General features: G+C 35.1%; 1 protein-coding gene across 1 annotated transcript in view; it reads left to right on the plus strand.

Moving 5' to 3' along the window:
• The first annotated feature begins 8273 nt into the window (after nt 1-8273).
• Nucleotides 8274-22332, plus strand: part of LOC128864820 (neural-cadherin-like) — a 154428-nt gene continuing 140369 nt past the window's right edge. The window contains exon 1 of the mRNA XM_054104576.1: nt 8274-8535. Within this exon, the coding sequence (XP_053960551.1) occupies nt 8274-8535 (262 nt within the window). The remainder of the gene's footprint in view (nt 8536-22332) is intronic.

Here is a 22332-nt window from a genome sequence, read left to right on the forward strand (position 1 = left end):
ACCTCATTAGGTCGTTATTTAATAAGCCAGACTGTTAGAGCCTCTCGAATAGTGGTTTTCCCAGGATTGACATTTTCTCCTTCCATAAGGCAGGGCTCTCCAGCGTGAGTTGAATGACTTATATAATTGGTGTGCACTTAATCGTTTGTTCCTCAACATTACTACATCTCACACTAACATAAATTAAATTGTTTCTAAAACCTTCAAAATGTTGGCCTATATTCGCCTTCGTTTTAGTTCAGTCGAGCTTAGCATACGCGGTATTTGTTTGGAGATCGTTTAATGCAGTCCATGTTAATAGATTAGAGTCTGTTCGGAGAGCTTTCGTGCGCTTTGCTTTGAGCTCTATAAAATTTGTTGCTCTCCTTTCATCCTATCGCTCAGTTGCTTACTAATAAATCGCAGCCCTTAGAGTCTAGAGGTGCTCTGTTATTGATGTGTTTTGTCTATGATATTTATGCCGGCTCAATAGATTATCGGTATCTGCCCAATAAAACTAATTGCAATGATCCCTCATGCATTTTCCGCTCGAAAGAATTATTTTTTGTGGGTTTTGCTAAAACTTTTTAAGGGATGAATGCTCCTTTTAGGAGGACGCTACTTCTATTTAATGCTTATTTTGATTCCTTAGACTTAGATTTTTCTTACTCTAAGCCTACTTTTAAGAAGTTACTTCTACAACTCTTCTGATAAGGTCCTTGCTTGCATGTGTCTATTTTATAATCTGTGCGCATCCTGTTTGCTGATTAATAAATAAATAGTTCCCCCAAAAAACAGCACTCAAATTTAAAAGCGTTTTTTTCATCAAAGCCATAAAACCCAAAAAGTGCTTATTTTATGCAAAAACTTTTTAATGCATTTCGATAGTATTTATCTTCCATGATGTACTATTTTTTTTTTCAACTTTTCAATTAACTCTCCTCCTTATTTGCTCGGCATATTTCACTTCGGTTTTCTCTTATTTGTTTACTAAAATCACTCTAGCGTCCTTTTGCATTTTCACACGAGTATTTTCGCATTCTACATAGGCGCTTCATGTTGAGGCATGGCGCAGCAATAATTCATAAAAACAAATTGCACAAACAGCTACCACGCAGCCACTAAACCGAAACCACCGCCGCCATCAGCAGGCCCATCAATATGCGAGTAAGCATAGCAAAATGGGTGCATACCACACTTTGTTTTATTTTTTGCTACTGAATAGAAACTGATATACTGAATGGTATGTGAGTATGTGTTAGTAAAATCACTTTGCCAACACCACCAACTCAAATTACGTGCACACTACTACAGTCGGTAATTTTATAGAGGACTACTTAGGGTATGACGCACTAAACTAAGGATGTGCAATTTTTAGATTCTTAAAATCCCGGGATTTTCGAATTGCTGTTATGACAAGTCGGGGTCTGGGATATTAAGGCATTCATTATTTTGCAAAAAAAGCTTATTCGAAAAAAGCATACATTTTGTTTGAAAAGCTCTTCTACCGAACAAGAGATAATAGATAAATGCCTCTTAAATATTTTTTATTTTTTTATTTTTTATATAAAGTGAAAATTATTTCAATGACACAGTAACTCAAGATTTGCCAAAAAAAAGGGCAATGCAAAAGAACTTAAAAATTGAGGAGAAATCTTCTGAATCCATTTTGTGCAGGAAAAAACTTGTGTTTAAGCCGGAAATGATGAAATTTGAGCTTAATTTTTTCATTTATATATACGAGGTATGTTCAAAAAGTATCGCGAATTTTGGGTTTTTTCAAAAATTATTTATTTATTCATTAATATCTTTTTCCTTCCTTCAAAGTAGTCCCCATGAGATACTATGCTCTTGTGCCAATGTTTTTTCCAATCTTCGAAGCACTTCAAAAAATCATTTTTTTTTATCTTGTTCAGCTCCTCCTTCGGTGCCGTCTTTATCTCGTCAATCGTAGCGTAGCGTCGTCCTTTCATGGACCTCTTCAGTTTCGGGAACAAGAAAAAGTCACAGGGGGCCAGATCTGGGGAATACGGTGGCTGTGGCATCATTAGTGTGTTGTTTTTGGCCCAAAAATCGCGCACAAGCAACGATGTGTGAGCAGGGGCGTTATCGTGATGCAAGAGCCAATTTTTGTTCTTCCACAAATCCGAGCGTTTCTGGCGGATTGCTTCGCGCAAACTGCGCATAACTTGCAGGTAATATTCCTTATTGACCGTTTTACCCTGTGGCAAGAACTTACGATGCACAACGCCTCTGCAATCGATGAAAACGGTAAGCAAAACTTTTACATTCGACCGAACTTGGCGCGCTTTTTTCGGTCTCGGTTCGTGCGGCAGCTTCCATTCAGATGATTGAGCTTTGGTTTCCATGTCACACCCATATACCTACGATTTGTCACCAGTTATGACCCTCTGGAGCAAATTTGGATCGTTAGTAATTTTCATGCGATGCTGCTTTCGGTCGAAATTGAGCAGTTTTGGTACGAATTTTGCGGCGACCAGGCTCATGCGCAAATCATTGAAAAAAAATCGCAGGGCACGAGCCAATCGATATGTCTCGGTCCTCAGCAATTTCTTTAACGATGATTCGACGATTGCCCAATACCAATCACTTCACTTCATCAATTTTTTCTCTGGTTTTGAGGTGCTCGGGCGTCCGGCACGCTTTACGTCGTTCATATCTTCTCGGCCTTCTGAGAACATTTTGTGTTTCACCGATAAACGTTGCTTTGGTCCAAAGTAGCTTCTCCGTATGACACAGTCAACATTTGGAATGCATTCGCGCACTTAATTTCGTTTTTCACATAAAATTTGATACAAGTTCTTTGATCCATCTTTTCGAATAGGTAAAAATCGAAGACGGGCCGAGACACGTGGAAGCAAAGCAGCTGTCAACAATTAATTGAACATTTAAAATTACTTGATGTTGTTCCACAAATGGAGGAACCTACAGTTTTAAGTCGACTTCGAGCGGCAAACGGCCGAAATACACTCGTAGGCTTGTCATTGCCTGCCGAGGGGCGACCGCTATTAGAAAAAACTTGTTCTTCATTTTGATGCATCACGGAGACTCCAATCAACGTACTCCGAATTCCGAATGGTAATCACGCATCAACCCATTCGGTTATGCCAGCCGTCACTAATACAAAAAACTCAGCTACTTTGTATCACTACGAAAAATGATTCCAATGGCAACTTTTTGCTATAACAGACAATTATTATACCCCATTTCATATGAAATTCATAAGAAATTAAAAATTTTAGCTTAAAATTCTGAAAATTTCTGGGCTCAAAAATATCGAGATTCCGGTTTTCCGGGATTCATATCCTCATCCATACATAGTCCACTTATGTATATGCAACATACTATAGAGCGCTGCAGGCACGCGGTAGCAATTATTTACATCTCGTTCCAAACCGAAAAACACCAACAAAAAACAGGAAAACGCAACAAACAAACAATAGCAGCGGAAAGAAATTGTGAGGAGAAAAAAATTTACCAATTTATATACACAAGTATATCCATACTGGCCAACTGTAGGTAGCGAAACTCTTTGTTAGCGAAATACCCGAGGAGCAGCAGCAGCAACGAACAGCGAAATAACTGCTTCAGTCACTCATAAATACTCGCATTATTTTGCTGCTTTCTCGCTTGGTGGGCTGGCAGTCGACTCATTTGCTTAGTGTTACTCACACCACTACCCACAGGAAGTGCGCTACTATGTCCTGTGCTGTTAACATGCCGGAATATGAGGCATACGTTAACACCAAAGCCACCAACATCAAATGCTGATTTCGCTACATTGTTTACATATACATTTACTCTATACACTAAAAGAGCAATGAAAGGGTTTGGCTATTTGTTAGATTTCGCCGTTAGCTGCGTGTAAGGCAAAAAAGAAAATTAAGCAAAAGCAAAGAAATAATAATATCACTAGCGCAGCTAGCAGTCACTCAGCTCGTGTATTTCTTGCAGCTAAACACTTTATTGTTTTTGTTTTTGCCATTTTGTCTTTCTTCTTTATATCTTTTGTGTTTTTTTCGAACAATATTCTTTACTCACTCACAGCATTTTCGCAATAGTCCTTTCAGCCAAATACTGTAATAATTTAAATGCGAGCATTCATACCCAGCGGGAAAATTGATTAGTTTCGAACCGAAGTGGTTCTACTTGGTATTAAACAATGGTTAACTAGCCTTCATATTTCCTTCTATAGTAGGAATTAATAATTTTTTTTTACTTTTTTGCTGCAGAGGAAGAGCAAGGCCTCCTTTGCGTTGGAAAGATCAGGTGGAGCAGCACTTCGCTTCACTTGGTGTGTCCAACTGGCGCCGGTTAGCACGAGAAAGAAACGACTGGCGCGCTTTATTAAACTCAGCCAAAATCGCGTAAGCGGTTAGCGCGCCAATTAAGAAGAAGAAGAAGAAGTAATTAATCCGTTTTTTACTAGTGCCCCTCGCAGTGTGAGTGAGTAGAGCTCAATGCAAAATGCGATACACAGTTATCCGTAGAATCTCCAACACTTCAAAAGTTTACCAGTCTGACATTATTTACGTGTCAGCAAAAAATTTCCTTTCGTAAAAAAATTATACTATAATTCAACTATTAGAACTCCGGCAACTACTTTAAAAATGTGAATTCTCAACTTCACTTTCAGAAACTTTCTCGCTAGGTTTTTACACACTCGCCCATCGTTGCTTATTTTGTCCAACCATGCGTATACGCAACATCAAAGCCTTTCATTCTGCCGAGAATCCTGCTCTCTCTGCGCTTTTTGTCTTCCAGTTTTTATTGTGTTTTTCCGGTTATTGTAGTTGTGGTTTATATTTGCTTTCCGTGACTTGTTAATGAGTTTGAATTTGCTGCAAATACTGTTGGAATTTATCAGACTTTTGATTGTGCAAAATACTCGCATGTTCGCTATGTACGAGTGCTTGGGTAGAGACCAAAATATTCATGCGGCATATTCATTTTCTTCAAGTGCACTTTGCTTAATTTGATTCATTACGAAATTAATGCACTTTTATCATTGAATTACTTTATGGAATATTTACACATATTAATGAAGGTTGGCATATAAATGTGATGCGTATTTATTGAGGCAAGAGTAAATACTTGTATATATAAGTAGGTTAATAAATGTATTATATTTACCTATACATGTGTACACTTACAAAAAGTGGGGTAATAAAATTAATAAAAAAATTATAATTGCGGCTTTTTTTTTTTTTTTGAGGAATATTGTACTGCCTTTTGCTATAGAGGTCCCGGGGTCAACGCCATTTAGGTATTTGATGTTAGTGATATAAAAGTAATTTACTCAGTCTTTTATGCGTTGGATATAGATTTCGAAAAAGTGGTTACCCCAGAAAAGTTGGAGGCAAAAATTCAAATATACTTCTGTTATAAAAAATATAGAATTGCATGATACATCTTGAAACCGAGTTATTGCTGGAATTTTATACACCCTCGACCAACTCTCACAAGCCTCCCAACACCACGGCTTCCTCGTATCCTTTCTAAAGAAACGATCAAATTAGGTACTTACTGGGTAAAAGAATGGAAGGAGGTAGCACCTAGTGTTGCCATGTCACTATTATCAGAGTTTTCTTGGGCTAATATAATAGAGTTCATGCCCACACTACTAAATAAACTGATTGATAAAGAATTTACTTTTTTGACTCAAAGCGTTTCTGTTACAAACTCACATGAACTTTATCCGCTCCTTATACCTTTAAATGTGCCTTATTTCAATGATGATTTCTCTGCTTATACCATAAGTCTAATTTTCGAGCTAGAGGGGGCCTCCTCAACCTTAACGCCAGAACTTTTAAAAACATTGCCCAGTTTGCTACCTTGGCAATGCCGAAAGCATTTCAATATTTGGTGAAAAAGTTTTAGATTTAGCGAAAGTGATAACCCTCTAAGGGTAGCGCAACTGATGGTGTTAAATACAGGGACTTTGCTGTAAATGAATTTTCCTAGATTAGCTTCCACATTTTTGCTATTTGCATGACACACAATCTTTCAAATTGTGGCCATTATTGCTCCTATTTATTTTTTATTTTTATTCTACCTATTCTGAAATATTTTTCTTATTTTATTCTAAAATAAAATGGAGATGCATGCCACGAGGAGGAGGTGAAATTAAACTTATAATTTTAGTGCACAATTATATTTTATCATTGTTATTCTTATTAATAACACATTAGCTTACCGAAATGGGTGATTAACGCAGATCCTTCAAACAGCTGAGTGAATTTATCGCAAATCAGTCGAAACTCTTACGAAATTGGAATTGCTTAGAATTCTACATTCAAAAAATTATTGTTAAATGGAGAAACCAAAAATTTAAGAAATATTGAAAGAATTATTATAAAATAAAAAAAGAAACAAAAAGAACAAACAATCTATCTAAAATATCAGTACAAAATGCAGCTCTAATGAGGCGCCGGCATACGTTCAAATCATTCGAAGCTGATTCAAGGCATTTTTCACTGGTTCGCTGCATGTATTTGAATATAACTCGAAAAGTTATGAGAGTCCCACTATGAAATTTTCCAAGATTACTGAGCATAATCTCAGCTGTGAAAATAAAAACGAAAAAAATGGAGCAGAAGAGTTTTTCATAATTTGAGCAAAAATTTTGAACAAAAACTAAAAGTTTTTTTTTTTTAATAATATTCTATTTAAAAAAATTTATTATTGTAGAATATTCCAAAAAATATAAAAATAAAACCAAACCTTAAAAGTTTTTTTTAAAGAATTTTCTATATAAAAAAAATTGTTAAAATATTGAAAAACCGCAGATATTTCACTTAAAAAAAATGTATACCTAAATTTTCAATATTGAATAAATTTCTAGATTATAATTTTTTTTCAAAAAAAAAATTATACTCTACTTATACTTATACTTTTTATTATAAAAGCAAACCAAAACAAATAAATCATTTCTCATACTTGGATTACTTGACATAGAATCGCTTATATTGAACACATGTTTGGTAAGTCGGTGTCTATGGGGGATAGGTCGAAGTGTAACCTAGCAGAATATCCAGTACGTAATTACGGTAGTGCTATTCGGGTTTCAGGGGGCAATTCGAGTTCTTCTTTGATGGGTAGTCGCTGATTAGGTCTCCGTTAATGTGATTCATGAGAAGAGAACGGGCTTTTAAAGCATCAAAAAGAGCTGGAATTAATTTTAGATTCTCAAAAAGTGGATGTATGTTTGATTGCAGAGACACACTTCACAAAGGAGTCATCAATAAAAATTAAAAATTACAATGTTTATCACACTATCCACCCGAGCAACCGTGCAAGAGGAGGGAGTGCAATTATCATCAAAAGAAACTTGAAACATCAGGAAGACCAAAAAACATTCACGGAAGAATTCCAGGTAACAACTGTTACGATATACGCCAAAACTGAAATATCAATTTCCGCGGTATATAGCCCTCCACGACATACAATCAAATGCGCCCAATATATTGAACTGATAAACAGCCACAAGAATAGATTTATAATGGGTGGCGACTTCAATGCCAAGCATACTCACTGGGGATCGCGACTCACAACAACCAAAGGAAGAGAACTTTACGATGCACTTAAGAAGACAGGATGCATTGCTATATCGACGAGCAGCCCAACGTACTGGCCAACAGATCCACATAAAACACCGGACGTAATTAATTTTTTCATCGCTAAAAAAGTATCAACCGCTTATGTTAACATTGAGAATGGCATGGATATGTCATCAGATCACTCTCCTATTTATCTAACACTGCACGAAAATGTAACGACAATACAACATCCATTTAAACTGACTAACCACCTTACAGATTGGGATTACTTTAAACACATTTTGGAAGGCCCAGATTGACAAATAACATCCAACGCGCAGCTTGGCAGAGTACACCAACTATAAGGAAAACTATTTCAGGTCACAAGTATACCAAAGAAATAAAGGAAATGGAATGAAGAAACGGAAAATACGAAGAAGATGGCATCAAACAAGATCACCTCTTGACAAAGCTCAGCTAAATAAAATAACCAAAAAACTTAGCGACGAAATTAAAGCGTACAAAAACAGTTCATTCACAAAATACCTGCAAGAATTAACAAATGAACGCAAGACAAATTATTCACTGTGGAAATGTACTACAAAATTAAAACAACCGTTATCTCAGAACGCACCCATCAAGATACATGGCGATAAGTGGGCCAAAACAAATAAACAAAAAGCAGATACATTCGCAAACTACCTCGAGGAGACGTTCACACCATATGGATCGGTAATGGCTGATGATATGGATCACGACGGCGATAGCAATGCTATAAATGAGATCCCTCCGGTTTCACAAGACGAAATATTAGAAGAAATTTCATATCTAAAGATAAAAAAATCGCCGGGCTACGACCTCATTACTGCTGAAATATTGAAACAGCTCCCGAACAATATTATTGCTGTATTGACGAATATCGTCAACACCACATTTAAGCTAAAATATTTTCCAATATATTGGAAAACAGCGGAAGTCGTTATGTTCAATAAGCCAGGTAAAGATACTCATGATGTAACATCATACAGGCCTATCTCCCTTCTTCCAATACTATCGAAAATGGTGGAAAAATTGTTAATCAAAAGGATCAACATAATAATAGAAAACAAAAAAAATTATACCGACGCATCAATTTGGATTCCGCACGAAGCATTCGACTATCGATCAGGTATATAGGATAGTGCGAATAATAGAAAATGCTTTCGAAGAAAGAAAAACCTGCTCTGCGGTATTCCTTGATATATCCAAGGCGTTCGGCAAAGTATGCCACTATGGGCTACAGAAGAAAATAAATGCGTTGCTACCCAAGCAGTACTCCACCATCCTACATTCGTATTTATCCGACCGTTACTTCAGAGTAAAACAAGAAGATTCATATTCATGTCTCAAACCAATCAAAGCAGGGGTTCCACAGGGAAGCGTACTTGGCCCTTTATTGTATTTGCTCTTTAGATGCGATCTGCCATGCAATTCAAACTGCGTAACAGCTACTTTTGCCGACGATACAGCTATTCTTTCGATAGGAAACACGGAAGACACATCGACATCACAATTACAATTAGCAATAAATGAAATATATGACTGGACCAATAAATGGCATATTAAATTAAATGAAAGCAAGTCTGTACATATAAATTTCACCCAAAACAAAATCAAATATGTTCCAATATATTTAAATGGTAGACAGGTTCCATACTCAAATACTGCAAAGTATCTGGGCATGACTCTAGACGCCAAGCTAAGATGGAAAGCCCATGTAAAGAAAAAGAAAGAAGAAATGGAATTAAAATACAGAAATATGTATTGGCTTATCGGAAACGAATCAGCACTATCCACCAATAATAAAATTATTGTATACAAACAAATTCAGAAGCCTGTATGGTCCTACGGCGCACAGTTATGGGGCTGCTCCAGCCAAAGTAACATTCAATCTATACAAAGGCTCCAAAACAAAATTATTAAATGTGCAGTCGGTGCTCCGTGGTATATCCGTAGCTCCGATCTTGAACGCGACCTAAATATTGACTCGGTGGCAGACACGATAAAAAAGATAGCTAAAGCCCATGATGAAAGGTTAAAAAACCACGTCAATACGGAGGCCACTATTCTCGCTAATCCAGCTAATTGGAGAAGAAGACTGAAACGCAGAAAGCCCAAAGAATTAATGTACTAACCACACCTTAGCGTTAACTTTTGTATATACCTTATTCTCTAAATTCTAAACAAATTGCTCGTTAGTTAAGGGGTTAGGTGGGTTTCAGAGGTTGAAAAAAAGAAGATTTTGACTATTTTTTTTAGTATATAAAATCATATATTTTATTTAAGCAATTGACTGTATCTAAGATACATATATAAACAGTATTGTGTGAAATTTTTATTTAAAAATTTCGAAAACTCAGCCGTTGGTACCTCATCTTCCTTGACGTCTCAAAAAAAAAAAATCCTCTTGCCGTGGACAGCATAGCTCATTATTGGTTCATCTAAAATCAGAAAACCAAACGGATTTCGTTAGTACATGGATAAATCTCGTTGTTGTACGAAGGAAAAAAAAAAAAATCAAAATTTGAATTTATGACAGGCTTTGAACCAAAAAACCCATTTTTTAGTGAAATTTTCGTCATACATTGGCTAAAAAAAAAATGGTTGTAATTAACAAAAAAACAAGTCCTTCGTTCAATAACTAGATAATGTTATTTCAAAGATTTGTACAAAATTTGAACTAAATCGCTTCATAACTTTTCGAGATATCGTGTCCACCAACTTAAAAAATGGAGTTTTGAGATAAACACGTATACGAGCGAAGCGCTCAACTGACGTGGCCTAATAGGCGGAACTTCTGAAGGGTCTACTCGGATTGACTTAAAATTTTAGGAGAGTATTTTAAACATACTGTACTATTTAATGAGACCAAAAAAACAAAATTCGATCTTTTGAAATTTTCAAACCCACCTAACCCCTTAATAAAATTTTTCTGTGTAACTAGTCGCAATGTAAAATAATAAAAAAAAAATAATAATAAAAAAAAAAAAAAAAAAATGAGAAGAGAGTTTGTGAAGGTGCCAATGAAGTTATATCTCAGTGGAAGATAGTTGGTAGGGATCAGCGATTGCTGCACACATTGCTGAAAACTCTGAAACACTTGGCTTTTAATGTGGCTTGAAAGCAGCTCAAGGGCGAGGAGGTATCTTCTGAGGCCACGCCACACACAATAATAACTAAACAAAACCTACTTGTACATCACTGTATTTTGATAATCGATTGTGTATTCTGATACTCCGTGATTGTTCAAAATTCATTCTAACATCCAAAAGGTTTGTTCTGCTTTCCACCGATTTACTGCAACCAAATTGGTTTTGCAACGATTTAGTAATCTCGAAAACTATATTTCAACATTGTACGCCGGTTGCGAGTAGGATTACATGTGATGACACTGAATGTGGAAAGTAACCGGTTGAACCTTAAAATATTCCGGTTATTCATAATCTTTAGTCTCCAGCTTAAATTTTTTCCGATTGTGAAGAAGATGGTTGGCAATTGATTCCATACAAGAGCGTGTAATACCTCTGATAGCAAAGTGGAAGAGAGTCCGTGAGGGAACCATTTACTTTGGAACACAATTAAAGGGTACGGCACGCGAAGTGTAACCAATTAATGAGGCCATAAATTTAGTTTGGAAAATTACTTTTATTCAATTCAAAGTAAAAAATGTGTGCACCAACTGCGCAAGCGGTCTGAAGTTGGTTACACTTCCAGTGCCGGACCCTGTAATCAACGCAACTTTCAGACGTCAATTTCTAGCAATAATCAGCATATAAATTAAGGAAAGCTCCTCATTGTAGTAGCGGGAGTTTCACTAAGTTAAGTAATGGTATAGTGTGGGCGCCACTCTTCGGCATTCCTTGCTTAACCCTAATCCTATGCCATTCCATTTGGCATCTTAATCTCGTGTCGATGGGTCCGCGCTATTAACTACCACATAACGCCAACAGAAAATTAGAAAAAAATTCATAAGGTATCTTCTAAGCTTTAACTAATCATAGCCGAAGAGATTTTCTTAATTTTTTTTATTTTATTGTATTAATATTTTATCATAAACAAGTGGTATGAAACATGTATCGCGCAGTAGTTTCGTAAATAACGAACGACCATTGACACGGGATTACGGTTAATTTTGCTCTGTTTGAAGTTTTGATACTCAATTATTACTGGTGCAAACTGATAGCTTGGATACCGTTTCGGTAAGGGTGGAGGTAAGCATTTTCAATATATCTTAGGTCAAACCTCTTACGATAGACTTAACTAACCAAAGTTCCTGGTCTTTACCCCGATTTGTCTGAGTGCTTTTGGTGTTAACAGATTTGTACTGATGTGGATCTTAAGCACTTTGCAAAAGACCTACTGGTGTACTGCTAGATTCAGATGTTGCATGAAAAATGTATTAAGATGGAGTGTCAAAGCCTAAAGTATTTTTGGTGCAATAGAAAAAAGAAGTATTTGGCGATATGACTCTAATTAGTAGAAGGATTGCCGCTGCTCCGTGGTGAGTAGCGATATTTCGGGTTTCACCGACCATGAATTGGGTAATTGGTTTAGTAATCGAGCTCTGTAGAGATCGACGTACCTGATTTGTATGATTTTTGACCTATCGGACACTCTGCGTAATGGTCAAATTTTCTTTTTTTCGAACTAATGCATTTGTCAATGAATTTTTGTTTACGGAAATGTTATAAGTTCTTAAGGGGACAGATACTTGTAAACGACCATTTTTTTCCCTGATTTTCATTAAAATTACTTAAAAAGAAGAAGTCAATACATTTTTTTCAAAATTGGCATACAGTTTATTTATACATTAAAATAATATAAAAATTATTTTCTTTTATTTTAATAATTTAAAATGGCGGATGTACACTCAATTCTTCCAGGAAGGTCGCAGCGGGACTTCTCAATAGGCGAGTATTGTAGCATCGGCGTCAGTAACCTGAATACAAAAACATTTTTTTATTTATTAATGTCATAATTTCTATATGAATTTAAATAAAATGAAAAAAAAAAAATTGCGGAATAAAATGCTTAAAAAAAAATGGAATTTTGGGGCGAATTTTCCTACAATTTTTGCTTCGGAAAAGATAGTTTTTCGAAAAATTTTCAAAAACTTGTAAACTCACATAGAAAATAATATCATTAAAAAGATGTGAGCAAATCTTTGCCAATTCGAAAATTATAGTTTTGAGAAAAACGCGTCTAAAGTGGAAATACATGAAAATGCAACCTCTCCCAGCGCTCGAACGCAAAGAATAGAGTCGTCACGGTTGACGATTTTTAATATAAGAAGTACTTAAATTTACGTTCTAAATTTTTTTTGACATATTCTTAAAGCATTATATTAACATTTTATGAAAAAAAAACAAATTTTTTCCCTTAAATATATTTCGTTCAAATGCACTTAGTTTTTTTTCGTCTTGAGTTTAATTTTTATTTTCATTTTTTGTTGAATTCAATTTCTTATTGATGTTTGCTCCACAAACTTGCAGTTTGGCTTATTCTGTGAACGTAAAATCTTCTCCATAATTCACTTTCTATAAGCCGAAATCCAAATTAGTCACAATCAGCTCTTTCATACAAATTTCGAAAAACAACTTTAGAATTTTCATTCACTGGTTCCAACAAAAAGTAAATTGTACATTTTTACAGTTACTAACGTATTTTCCGTAAAATATACGACACAGTTTCAATCAAAACCAAAGAGTTCATTTTTAGCAAATACTTTGGAAAGATTGTTGCTACTGGCAACCGGTGTCATCCCAACTTGGTTCGTAAGGTAAACACTGCAAAGAGTTGCGTTGCCCTTGATGCCACCAGCTGTGCCAGCCTCTCGGCACATTATTTCTACGCAAGAGGGTAGCAGACGTAATTCACTATAAATATAAAACGATATATGTATGTACGTTCATATGTATGTATGAATAAATTGGAAATTTTGCATAAATATTGTATGTGTCTGTGTGTGTAAGGTTGTGCGCTCATGTGCACTACTTTTGCTAATATTTCAAAGCGTGGTGATGATTTACATGCTGAGTTAAATTGAAATTCAAATGAAAAATATAAATAGAAAGGAGTGTGAAATTGTGGGTTTTTAGCATTTCTAGGAAAGAATGTTGGTGGAAAATTAGTAAAATAATTGCATGTTTCATAGAAAAACAAAAACTAAATTGAAACAAATATTTCAAGTTAAAAGCTTATCAGAGAAAATGTTTGGGGTATATTAACCGTACGCGTGTCTGCATATTAGAAATATTACCAAACAAATGATTTTGCATGAAATAAAGAGTTCAAAAAGAAGTTTTTTTTTAATTTGTTTTTCTTTTGTAAACGCTAATATCCGGAACGGTTGACTCAAATTTCATTAGTCTTTCACTTATTTGTAGAATCATTTTCTGAGCAGGTTATAGGCTATTTTTTGGTCTAAAAATATTGGGACATTAGATGGCGTTAAAATAAAAATGTTTCAAAAAATTATTTTTTAGTGTGTTTAAGTTGTAGCTGAAATTATATTGACTATTACGACGTTATATGCCAGAAATATGAAGTTGTACAAACAAAAATGTTGGGAAATCAAGTTTGAAAGTTCGTGGCTCTACTTAGCTTAGAAAGTTGGGTTACTGATACACTAAATAGCATTGGTTGTGATTACTTTGTACGCATAATTGTGTGGGCTTTGGTATAATATAGAAAATTCGAAGGTTCCGGTTTTTTTTATTTCTATCCTAAAAACTAATTATAATTTTTACAAGCTACTTAGAGCTAATGTGAGCTTAAATTACTATAGATAGTTGACTAAATAAATTGAAGAAAAGACTTAAAAAAATTGTAAAATTCATTATTTAACACCGAAAAGTCAGGGGAATAGAACTCGAGATTTCATTGAATTCTCTTAGACCGCTGGCAATAGCACCATTACGCGCGTAATTATTGTGAAGCTCTTTAAGATGAAATGGGTAAGTGTTGCATAGAGATCTATGTAGTAAAAAAAAATAATAAATACAATAATTAGCGCGTACACTTCTGCATGCGTCTTAATGTTCTTCCACAAATGGAGGGACCTACAGTTTTAAGCCGACTCCGAACGCCAAATGGTACGGAGATTCGAGCCCAAATGGTAGTCACGCACCAAGCCATTTGGCTACGGTGGGTGCCATTATCAAAATTAATGCTCTGTCATAGGGATAAATAATCAATTCCTTTTTTAATTAAACTAAAAGTAAAAAACAGTGAGAGTATAAACCTTTCACTCTCTAGAGACCTTAAATTAAATAAAAACAAACGGAAGTTATTTGTAAGGATAGGATTTGAAAATTTTAGCGATCTGGGAGCATATTTAAGGAAAACCTTCTATACATGTTCAATTTTCTCAACAGTAAATTGGGTGCCAAGCCTTCGGATAAATGTTGCATACTCTAATCTAGAGATAACAAAGGAAGTAAAAAGTAATTGAGAGTATAAGGGTCCGAGAACTTTGAGCTATTACACCGTATAAAACCTAAGATTGAGTAGGAAGTAGATTCAACAAAGTTAGTGTGACTATTTAATGAAAAATGGGATTCAGAGGTCACACTTAGACATTTGAATTCATGATCAGATTCAAGTAAAGTATTAGCAATACAATAAGAGGACTGGAAAACATGGCATGCATTCGGAGGTTTGCCATTGCAGAGTGACTAACGCAATTTTTTCTATCATTTGATGTTTCATGCCGGCGCATTTTCGAACTTCTGCACTTCTATCCATTCGATTACGGGGCCGCTGGATTATTGCCATACATCGTAAAGAATATAAAATGTAAAAAAAAAAAATGATTCCAATATTTTTTTTGGTAAAAATTATTTTTGGATTTGTTTTTTAATTATTGTAATATTTTTTGTGGGTTAAAAAAAAATTTTTTCTGATATTTTTTTGAATAACGGGAATATTTTTTTTTGCTAAAAAACTTTTTTTTAATTATTTTCTTCTAATTTCGATGGAATTTTTTTCGCTATTTAGCGATAAAGAATGTTAAGCATCTGTATCAATTATCATCAAAAACGCAGCGAAGATGACGGATACACTTGACATGTTTTTGCTTTATATATACCTAAGTATGATACATACATACATACATACAATACATGCATTTGAATGGTTTGCTTTGGTTCAATAAAAAGAAATTAATTATATTTTGCATGGCACTTAAGACTGTTTTAGTATATTTAGAATAACTCGACTCGGGTCATATATGCACCGCTTTTATCCGATAGGTCAAAGAAACTCTGCTTACCATTGGCAAAAAACTGTTACAGTCGATTTCCGCAAACTTCTCTTGAGATCAACTCACCAATAAAATCTTTCCAAATATACGTACAGAAGCAGGTGGGTATTATTTGGAAGATATCAATGCATGTTAACTTCACAACTAGGCTCCCGGAGCTGTAGTGGAGTTACTACCGATGTGCCTAGCTTGGACTTATACTGATGCAACACAATTCCTTTTCTATTGCCCGATTATTAACCCCAGGCTGTGAATTTGACGATTTGTAAGCAATTTGAAAATGTAGGTTTCTAGCCCACCTATCTTCGACGCCATATGCTCCACAAAGAGTTCAAGGAAAACTGAAGCTTCTGTTTGACATGGGAGAGCGGCTCAAAGTAGATTATTCGTTGCCAATCTAACCAAATCCTCTTAACTATTAATCTTAACTTGGACATTGAAATAATTTCCAGGTAGTTAACAAAAAAATGTTAAGTATAACAACGGCAAATTTTACATAAAGGGATGAACGAATTCTTGCACACATTTACTTTAGTTCCGAAATAAATTTCAGTTTCAACAAAAATTATTGCTTTAAAAAAAATCAGAAAAAATAAAATACACGGAAATGTTAAACAAAAAAATGTGTTTGTGCAATTACAATGGATTAAAGGCTTATTTCATTATTCCAGTTGACATAGACAAAGGCTAGTTGACATGTAATCTGAATCATAAGAGTACAAACAGTGCATATTTTATAACAAAACAATTATATATAGTTTTTGTTGTATTGACAGAGCAAGTAATGACTGCGAGAAAACATTGTTGGAAACAAATTTATGGTAATACAATTTTAAATGTGTCAAAATGTGGCAAAAGTCATGGCAAATTATGGGCCATCTCGTATTGACATACATTTGTTATGAATCGAAGTATGTAGAAACATATACAGCAGCGTACAAAATAATAGTAGCAATGTGAAAAGAGCACATGCAGCGGCCAATAAGGCTCGATTTTGTTTTACACCTTCAAGTAAAATTTAAATGTTTCGATTTCCTCGATATAAGTTTTTTTCTCTTTGAGACATTTTTTCATATTTAGAAACAGGAAAAAGTATGCCAGCCAAGAGAGTAATCCATAATCTCATTATTGCTGTATTGGGACTAGTGTGCTAGTGGGTTGGAAGAGACCTCTTTCCACAACAAATATCAGCGGTTTTGTTTTAAAACACGAACAGGGCGTTTAGCAACCAACATTGTACACCTGAACACATATGTGGAACAGCTGCGTGCAAATAAAAATACTCTACAAGCGGCTAATATCAATGCCTGATGGCACCTTATGTCGAATTAAGTAAAAGTGGAAGTTCAAAGTTTTGAAAGCTTTATAAAAGTAGGACAGCTGTAGAGGTGAATAGATCACACCTTCCTCCGAATGGTTACCACATTAAATTTCCGTCGGCTACTGACCGGTCAAGGCACCTTTTGTCAGCCTACAAAGCTCACTCAGCAAACTCCGATCCAGCTGATTTTAGAAGAACTGATAAATTTACAGAACAATATTCTTTTCAGTGGGTCCCTTGTGGCCTACTTGTCAGCCTACCTACTTCACTTCAATAAAGGCATATGAGCTCCTTACTCTCTTTGCGCAAAGAAATCACCTAACTTGACTTCAATTCTTGCACGAGCTGTATTTCATAGATTCGTAAGCGGCCACTGTAGCCGAATGGGTTGCTGCGTGAATACGACTTGAGAGTGCGTATATTCGAGTCTCCGTGCATGAATCAGTAAAATGAAGAAAAAATGTTATTTAATAGCTGCCGCATTTGGGCAGGCAATGGCAAACTTTCGAGTGTATTTCTGCCATTAAAAAAGCTCCTCATAAAAAACCATTTGCCGTTCGGAGTCGGCTTAAAATTGTACGTCCCTCCATTTGTGAAACAACATCAAGACGCACGCCACAAATAAGGCATGAGCTCGGCCAAATACCTAATAGAAGTGCAAAGCACAATTATTTTCGATGGACGAGCGAGAATGGAGAGTAAAATTTCAAGGCCATGCAACGTTTTGGGCATTTTCGTTCCGTGAGAGAGAAAAAAGATATAACGTAGAGGAAAATTAGAAAGAGAGCTTTACCTTATATATAACTTAGATACACTTTAGGCTATTTTTCCTGGGTTTTTCCTGTGGTTGCTAATTTCTCGTGAGAAATAACACTGCCTACTTTTTGGCGCAAACTTATAGGCAATATATTTTTGGTGCCTACTTTTTCGCGTTATATTTTCTTGGTGCTTCCTGTTTGGGGCATTTTTTGGTCGCAATTTTTTTGGCGTTTTTTTTTTGGTGCCTACTTTTTGGCGCTTATTTCCGTTTCCTGGCTAATGCTTGTGCGTACTATAAAGTGCTATCCATTCTAGCGTCGGATTTATTGGTATTGCCTTGCGGTAATTTGTGTCGGGGCTACGGTGCTGGAATCGGTGCGTTTGTGCGGGTGATAAACGCTCGAGATAAACGTGCGCGCTGTTGCCACGGTTTGTGTCTGGCATTTACCTACACCGGTCGACCCTTCTCCGTTTTTTGTAAGTTTTGTCTATTTGTATTCTCTGCAAATGTTGTGAATTTATTTAATATAGATATATATTCTTTCTCTCTCTCTCTCATTCTCTCTCGGGTCTCTCCCTCTTTCTTTGTCAGCCTTGAAAGTTTCACTTCTGTTATGTGTACTACGCAACACGCACTTTTTTTAAGCCAATATGCTTACGTAAAATTTTCCACGTAGTCGAAGGACAAAGGCCAGAAAGTTGAGAACGACATCGAATCGACATTTTGGAATCTTTTTCAATACTTCGCGCTATGAATTTCGCGAACATATTTAGTTTTTTCAAATTAAATTTCCACAATTTAGAAGCGTAATTTTGACTTTAAGCGATTCATGGTGACTTGCCAAACTTTACTAACAGTAGCATTCTCAGCTGCCAAGCCTCAGAAATCGATATCGGGAGTTCTAAGCAGCTAAAAAACATTCGATTCAAGGCGCAAATTAATCATCCAATTTAGTTTTTGAATACATTTCTCATTCAATAAGAAAAAATACTCTCAGTCTTGGAAATCTTTATTTTGATCTTTACGCGTTCCATTGCTCGTCTCTTCGTTTGTATACTGTAGCTGTGTCAAATGTGAGTCAGGCACAACCCCATTTGCAAAAATTGTAAATCTTCCAATAGAGAGATTAATTTTGCACCACCCTGTATATAAATATATATAATAGGTTGCTTTTTCTGCCAAATTGTGCTTAAATAACTGACGTCATTAGTATCCACTGTGATGTGTGCATGCAAGTGTGTACTGTATATATGTAAATGTCGACCTTCAAGGCAACAACATTTTTGTTGTTGACTTTTTCACTTTGCTTTAATAATTTACACAAATTTTACACTTTCCAACCAATAATTGGCAACCATAATGAATAAATTAAATAATTGTTTTTAAAGGATTAATTTTGCGCATCATGCAACTATTGACACATAATTGCGAAGTAAAGTTACGTAATGAAAATATTAAACTATGAAAACATGGAAACAAATGTACATACATATGTATGAGTTTGGTGAGATAGAGTAATTGTTACATTTTTGGATCCTATTATCTCAGTACAGACCTGGTTTATATAGAGAACTAAATGTCAAAAAAAAAAAATAAATTATTAGTAATAATAATTTGGAGTTCGCAAAGACATTTTATTTGTTGTTTTATTAAATTTTTTTTTTTTTTTTGTTTTTTGGATAATCGTGCTTATTGCGCATTTGCCTTAGTCATCCCCTATGGATTCTGCAGGATTAGCAACTGTCGAAAAAAAGAAAATAAGAGTACCTTTGGTTAAGCGGATTGGCTAATTTTGTTAAGGTCATTCAGAGGCCTCTAAGGTCTACTATGATATCCACGAATTCCGTATTTGCCCAAAACTAACTCCATTTGTCTCTAACACATCGCAGTTTTATTAGTATAACCCTTGCTAGTCGCATTCTCAGTTACGAAAAGTAGAGTAAGCTTCCTTTCCTTTGTTCATTGAGGCTGGACACGCAGTTGTAGCGGCTAGTCTATCCGCAGCTATTTAGTAGACTATAGTCTTTGCACGCATTTGTTATTGGGGAAATTCTAAAACAATATGGATGTTTGACTTTGTTCGTCTAATTCTCTCTTAAACAAATTTTCTTTTCTGAAGTGTAGTAAAGGTTGCACTTATGCTACTATAGAAGTTAAAAAACCTTAAACCTTGAAGGTGAGATTTCAAGCTAAGAAAGATGCGGAATTTCTGTAATTAACGAAGAATATTTTTTTTTTTAATTTATGTAGGATAATTTACAGTATCACGATAACGATTTCAATAAATTTTTGAAAATGGGCCGAGCACTGTATGATTTCATGTTAAAGCCGCGTGTATGGAACTACCTATATGAGAATTTTTTAAATGAGCAACTTTTTAATAACCTCTTAATTTGATAAGGTAGCAGCAGGCTAATCACATACCCTCTCAGAAAGCGAAATAGGGGAGGCTCTATGCTCCCGAGACAAGTGAGCAAGAAAAAAACATCACAGAGACTCATAGAGAAGTAAATTACACAAATTTATTTCTTACTAATTTAATATTAACATTATGTTTTTATTTTCCTACAAAAGCCATATAAAATCAGAATTAAAACTTAGTGAAAATTAAGAAAGAAATTTTTAAAATTTTCATTAAAATTTGAAACTTAAATTTTTAGAATAATTTCGGGTGCAGGTTTGGGTATGCAAGGTTATAGTGTTTATTTCTAAGAATCTTTTTGTTACCATATCAAAAATGTTGAACAATCGTTTCATGCAGAACAAACACAAGACCTGCATAAATAAATAAAAAAAATTGTGAAAAATCAACGCGATTTTTGAGTTCCTCCAAACTTCCACTCTATTATATCAAAATCAAATGAGCTATTACACTGCATACTTAGAATTTAAATTTAGTTTAAGTTTTAAAATAATTTTCAATTAATTCTTATTAAAAATTTTAATTAAAATCTTTTTAGCTTCTCATTTTGTTTAGCTTCTCAAAAAAATTTAAACTAGGATTTATATATTTTTTTGCAAGAAAATGAACTACATTTCAAAAAAAAATTTTAAATTAAATAAGAAACAAACACACAAAACAGAGATATGCCAGGGAACTGTAGGGCAGACCAACTTGCAAGAGAAGGTACCTGTTTGCCAGACATAAGTAATTTTATGGAGATACCTCTCGCAACTCATTAAGGACGCATTAATCAGGTCTGCAAATCAAAGATGGATTAGCGTTAACACCTGTGAAATTGCTAGGCAAACATGACCAAGGCTAAATTTACGTCTGTCCAAGAGTATTATAAAACTGAATAGACTTCAAATCAGGACCTTAGTAGGGGCCCTCACAGGACATTGTCTCATAGGAAATCATGGAAGGAGATTAAACGTTTACACGCATGATTTCTGTCGTAGCTGCAGAAATGAGGAGGAGTTGGAAACAATTCAACACCTTTTTTGCACATGCCCAGCTCTAGCCAGAAGCAGAAACCGATTTTTAAAAACCTACTTCTTAACGAATATAGATAATCTATACATTTTAGGTATCAACAACCTTTTACGCTTTGTCGAAAGCTCAGGTTGGTTTAATATGGAGAGGGAAACGTAGCTCAGCCCCCGCGGTTCACAAACATCTTTAAACATCAGAAACATCTTTAATAAGTTCCTATCCTATGCTTTTCATTACCGTCTTTTTCCGAAAATAAGACATCCTCCAAAAAAAAATCCCTAGTTAAAATAATGTGACAAAAAGAATTCGTTAAAAAATGCTGTTGATTTATTATATTATAATAGTTTTCTTAATACTCATTTCAGTCTTGTAAGTCTGATTACTTCCTCATAAGTAATTTTATTTAAAAATAAAGTGAATATTTTTGCATTAGCAAGAGAGAAAATGCTGGATCTCTGTATGGTTCGTAAATGGCATGCAGACTACGATTACTTTTGTCAACTGGTGGACCAAGGCAATCAGAAAAATCCGCAAAGTTGGATCAGGTCGGTAGTCGTTATTTTCTGAGTTGGATGATTGCATCTGGGAATGGATTGCAGGAAGGAGAGCAATGGCACTGGCTGTGCGCAGACCGATATTCAAAAATTTGCCTCTGAAACAGCAATTGAATTTGATATATCCACAGAAGAATTTAAAGCATCGTTGGGGAACTTTCTTAAAAGATATGAACAGTCTCAACAACATTGTTTAAGCTGGAAGACCATGAAGTGGTTAAGTGTGCACTTGCGTTTAATCTTTTTGTTGATGACATCGATTTTTCGAAATACCAGCTCTCCAACATGATTGCTATGGATGAGACCGCGATATTCCTAGGCCAAGGAGCTCAAACGACAGTTCAGCACAAGGCTTCTTCGTCAATTTACGTTCCTTCTATCGATTAGGATAGTGTACGTGTTACCTGTATTTTAGCGATTC

Source organism: Anastrepha ludens, chromosome 5, assembly GCF_028408465.1.
Source record: "Anastrepha ludens isolate Willacy chromosome 5, idAnaLude1.1, whole genome shotgun sequence".
NCBI lineage: Eukaryota > Metazoa > Arthropoda > Insecta > Diptera > Tephritidae > Anastrepha > Anastrepha ludens.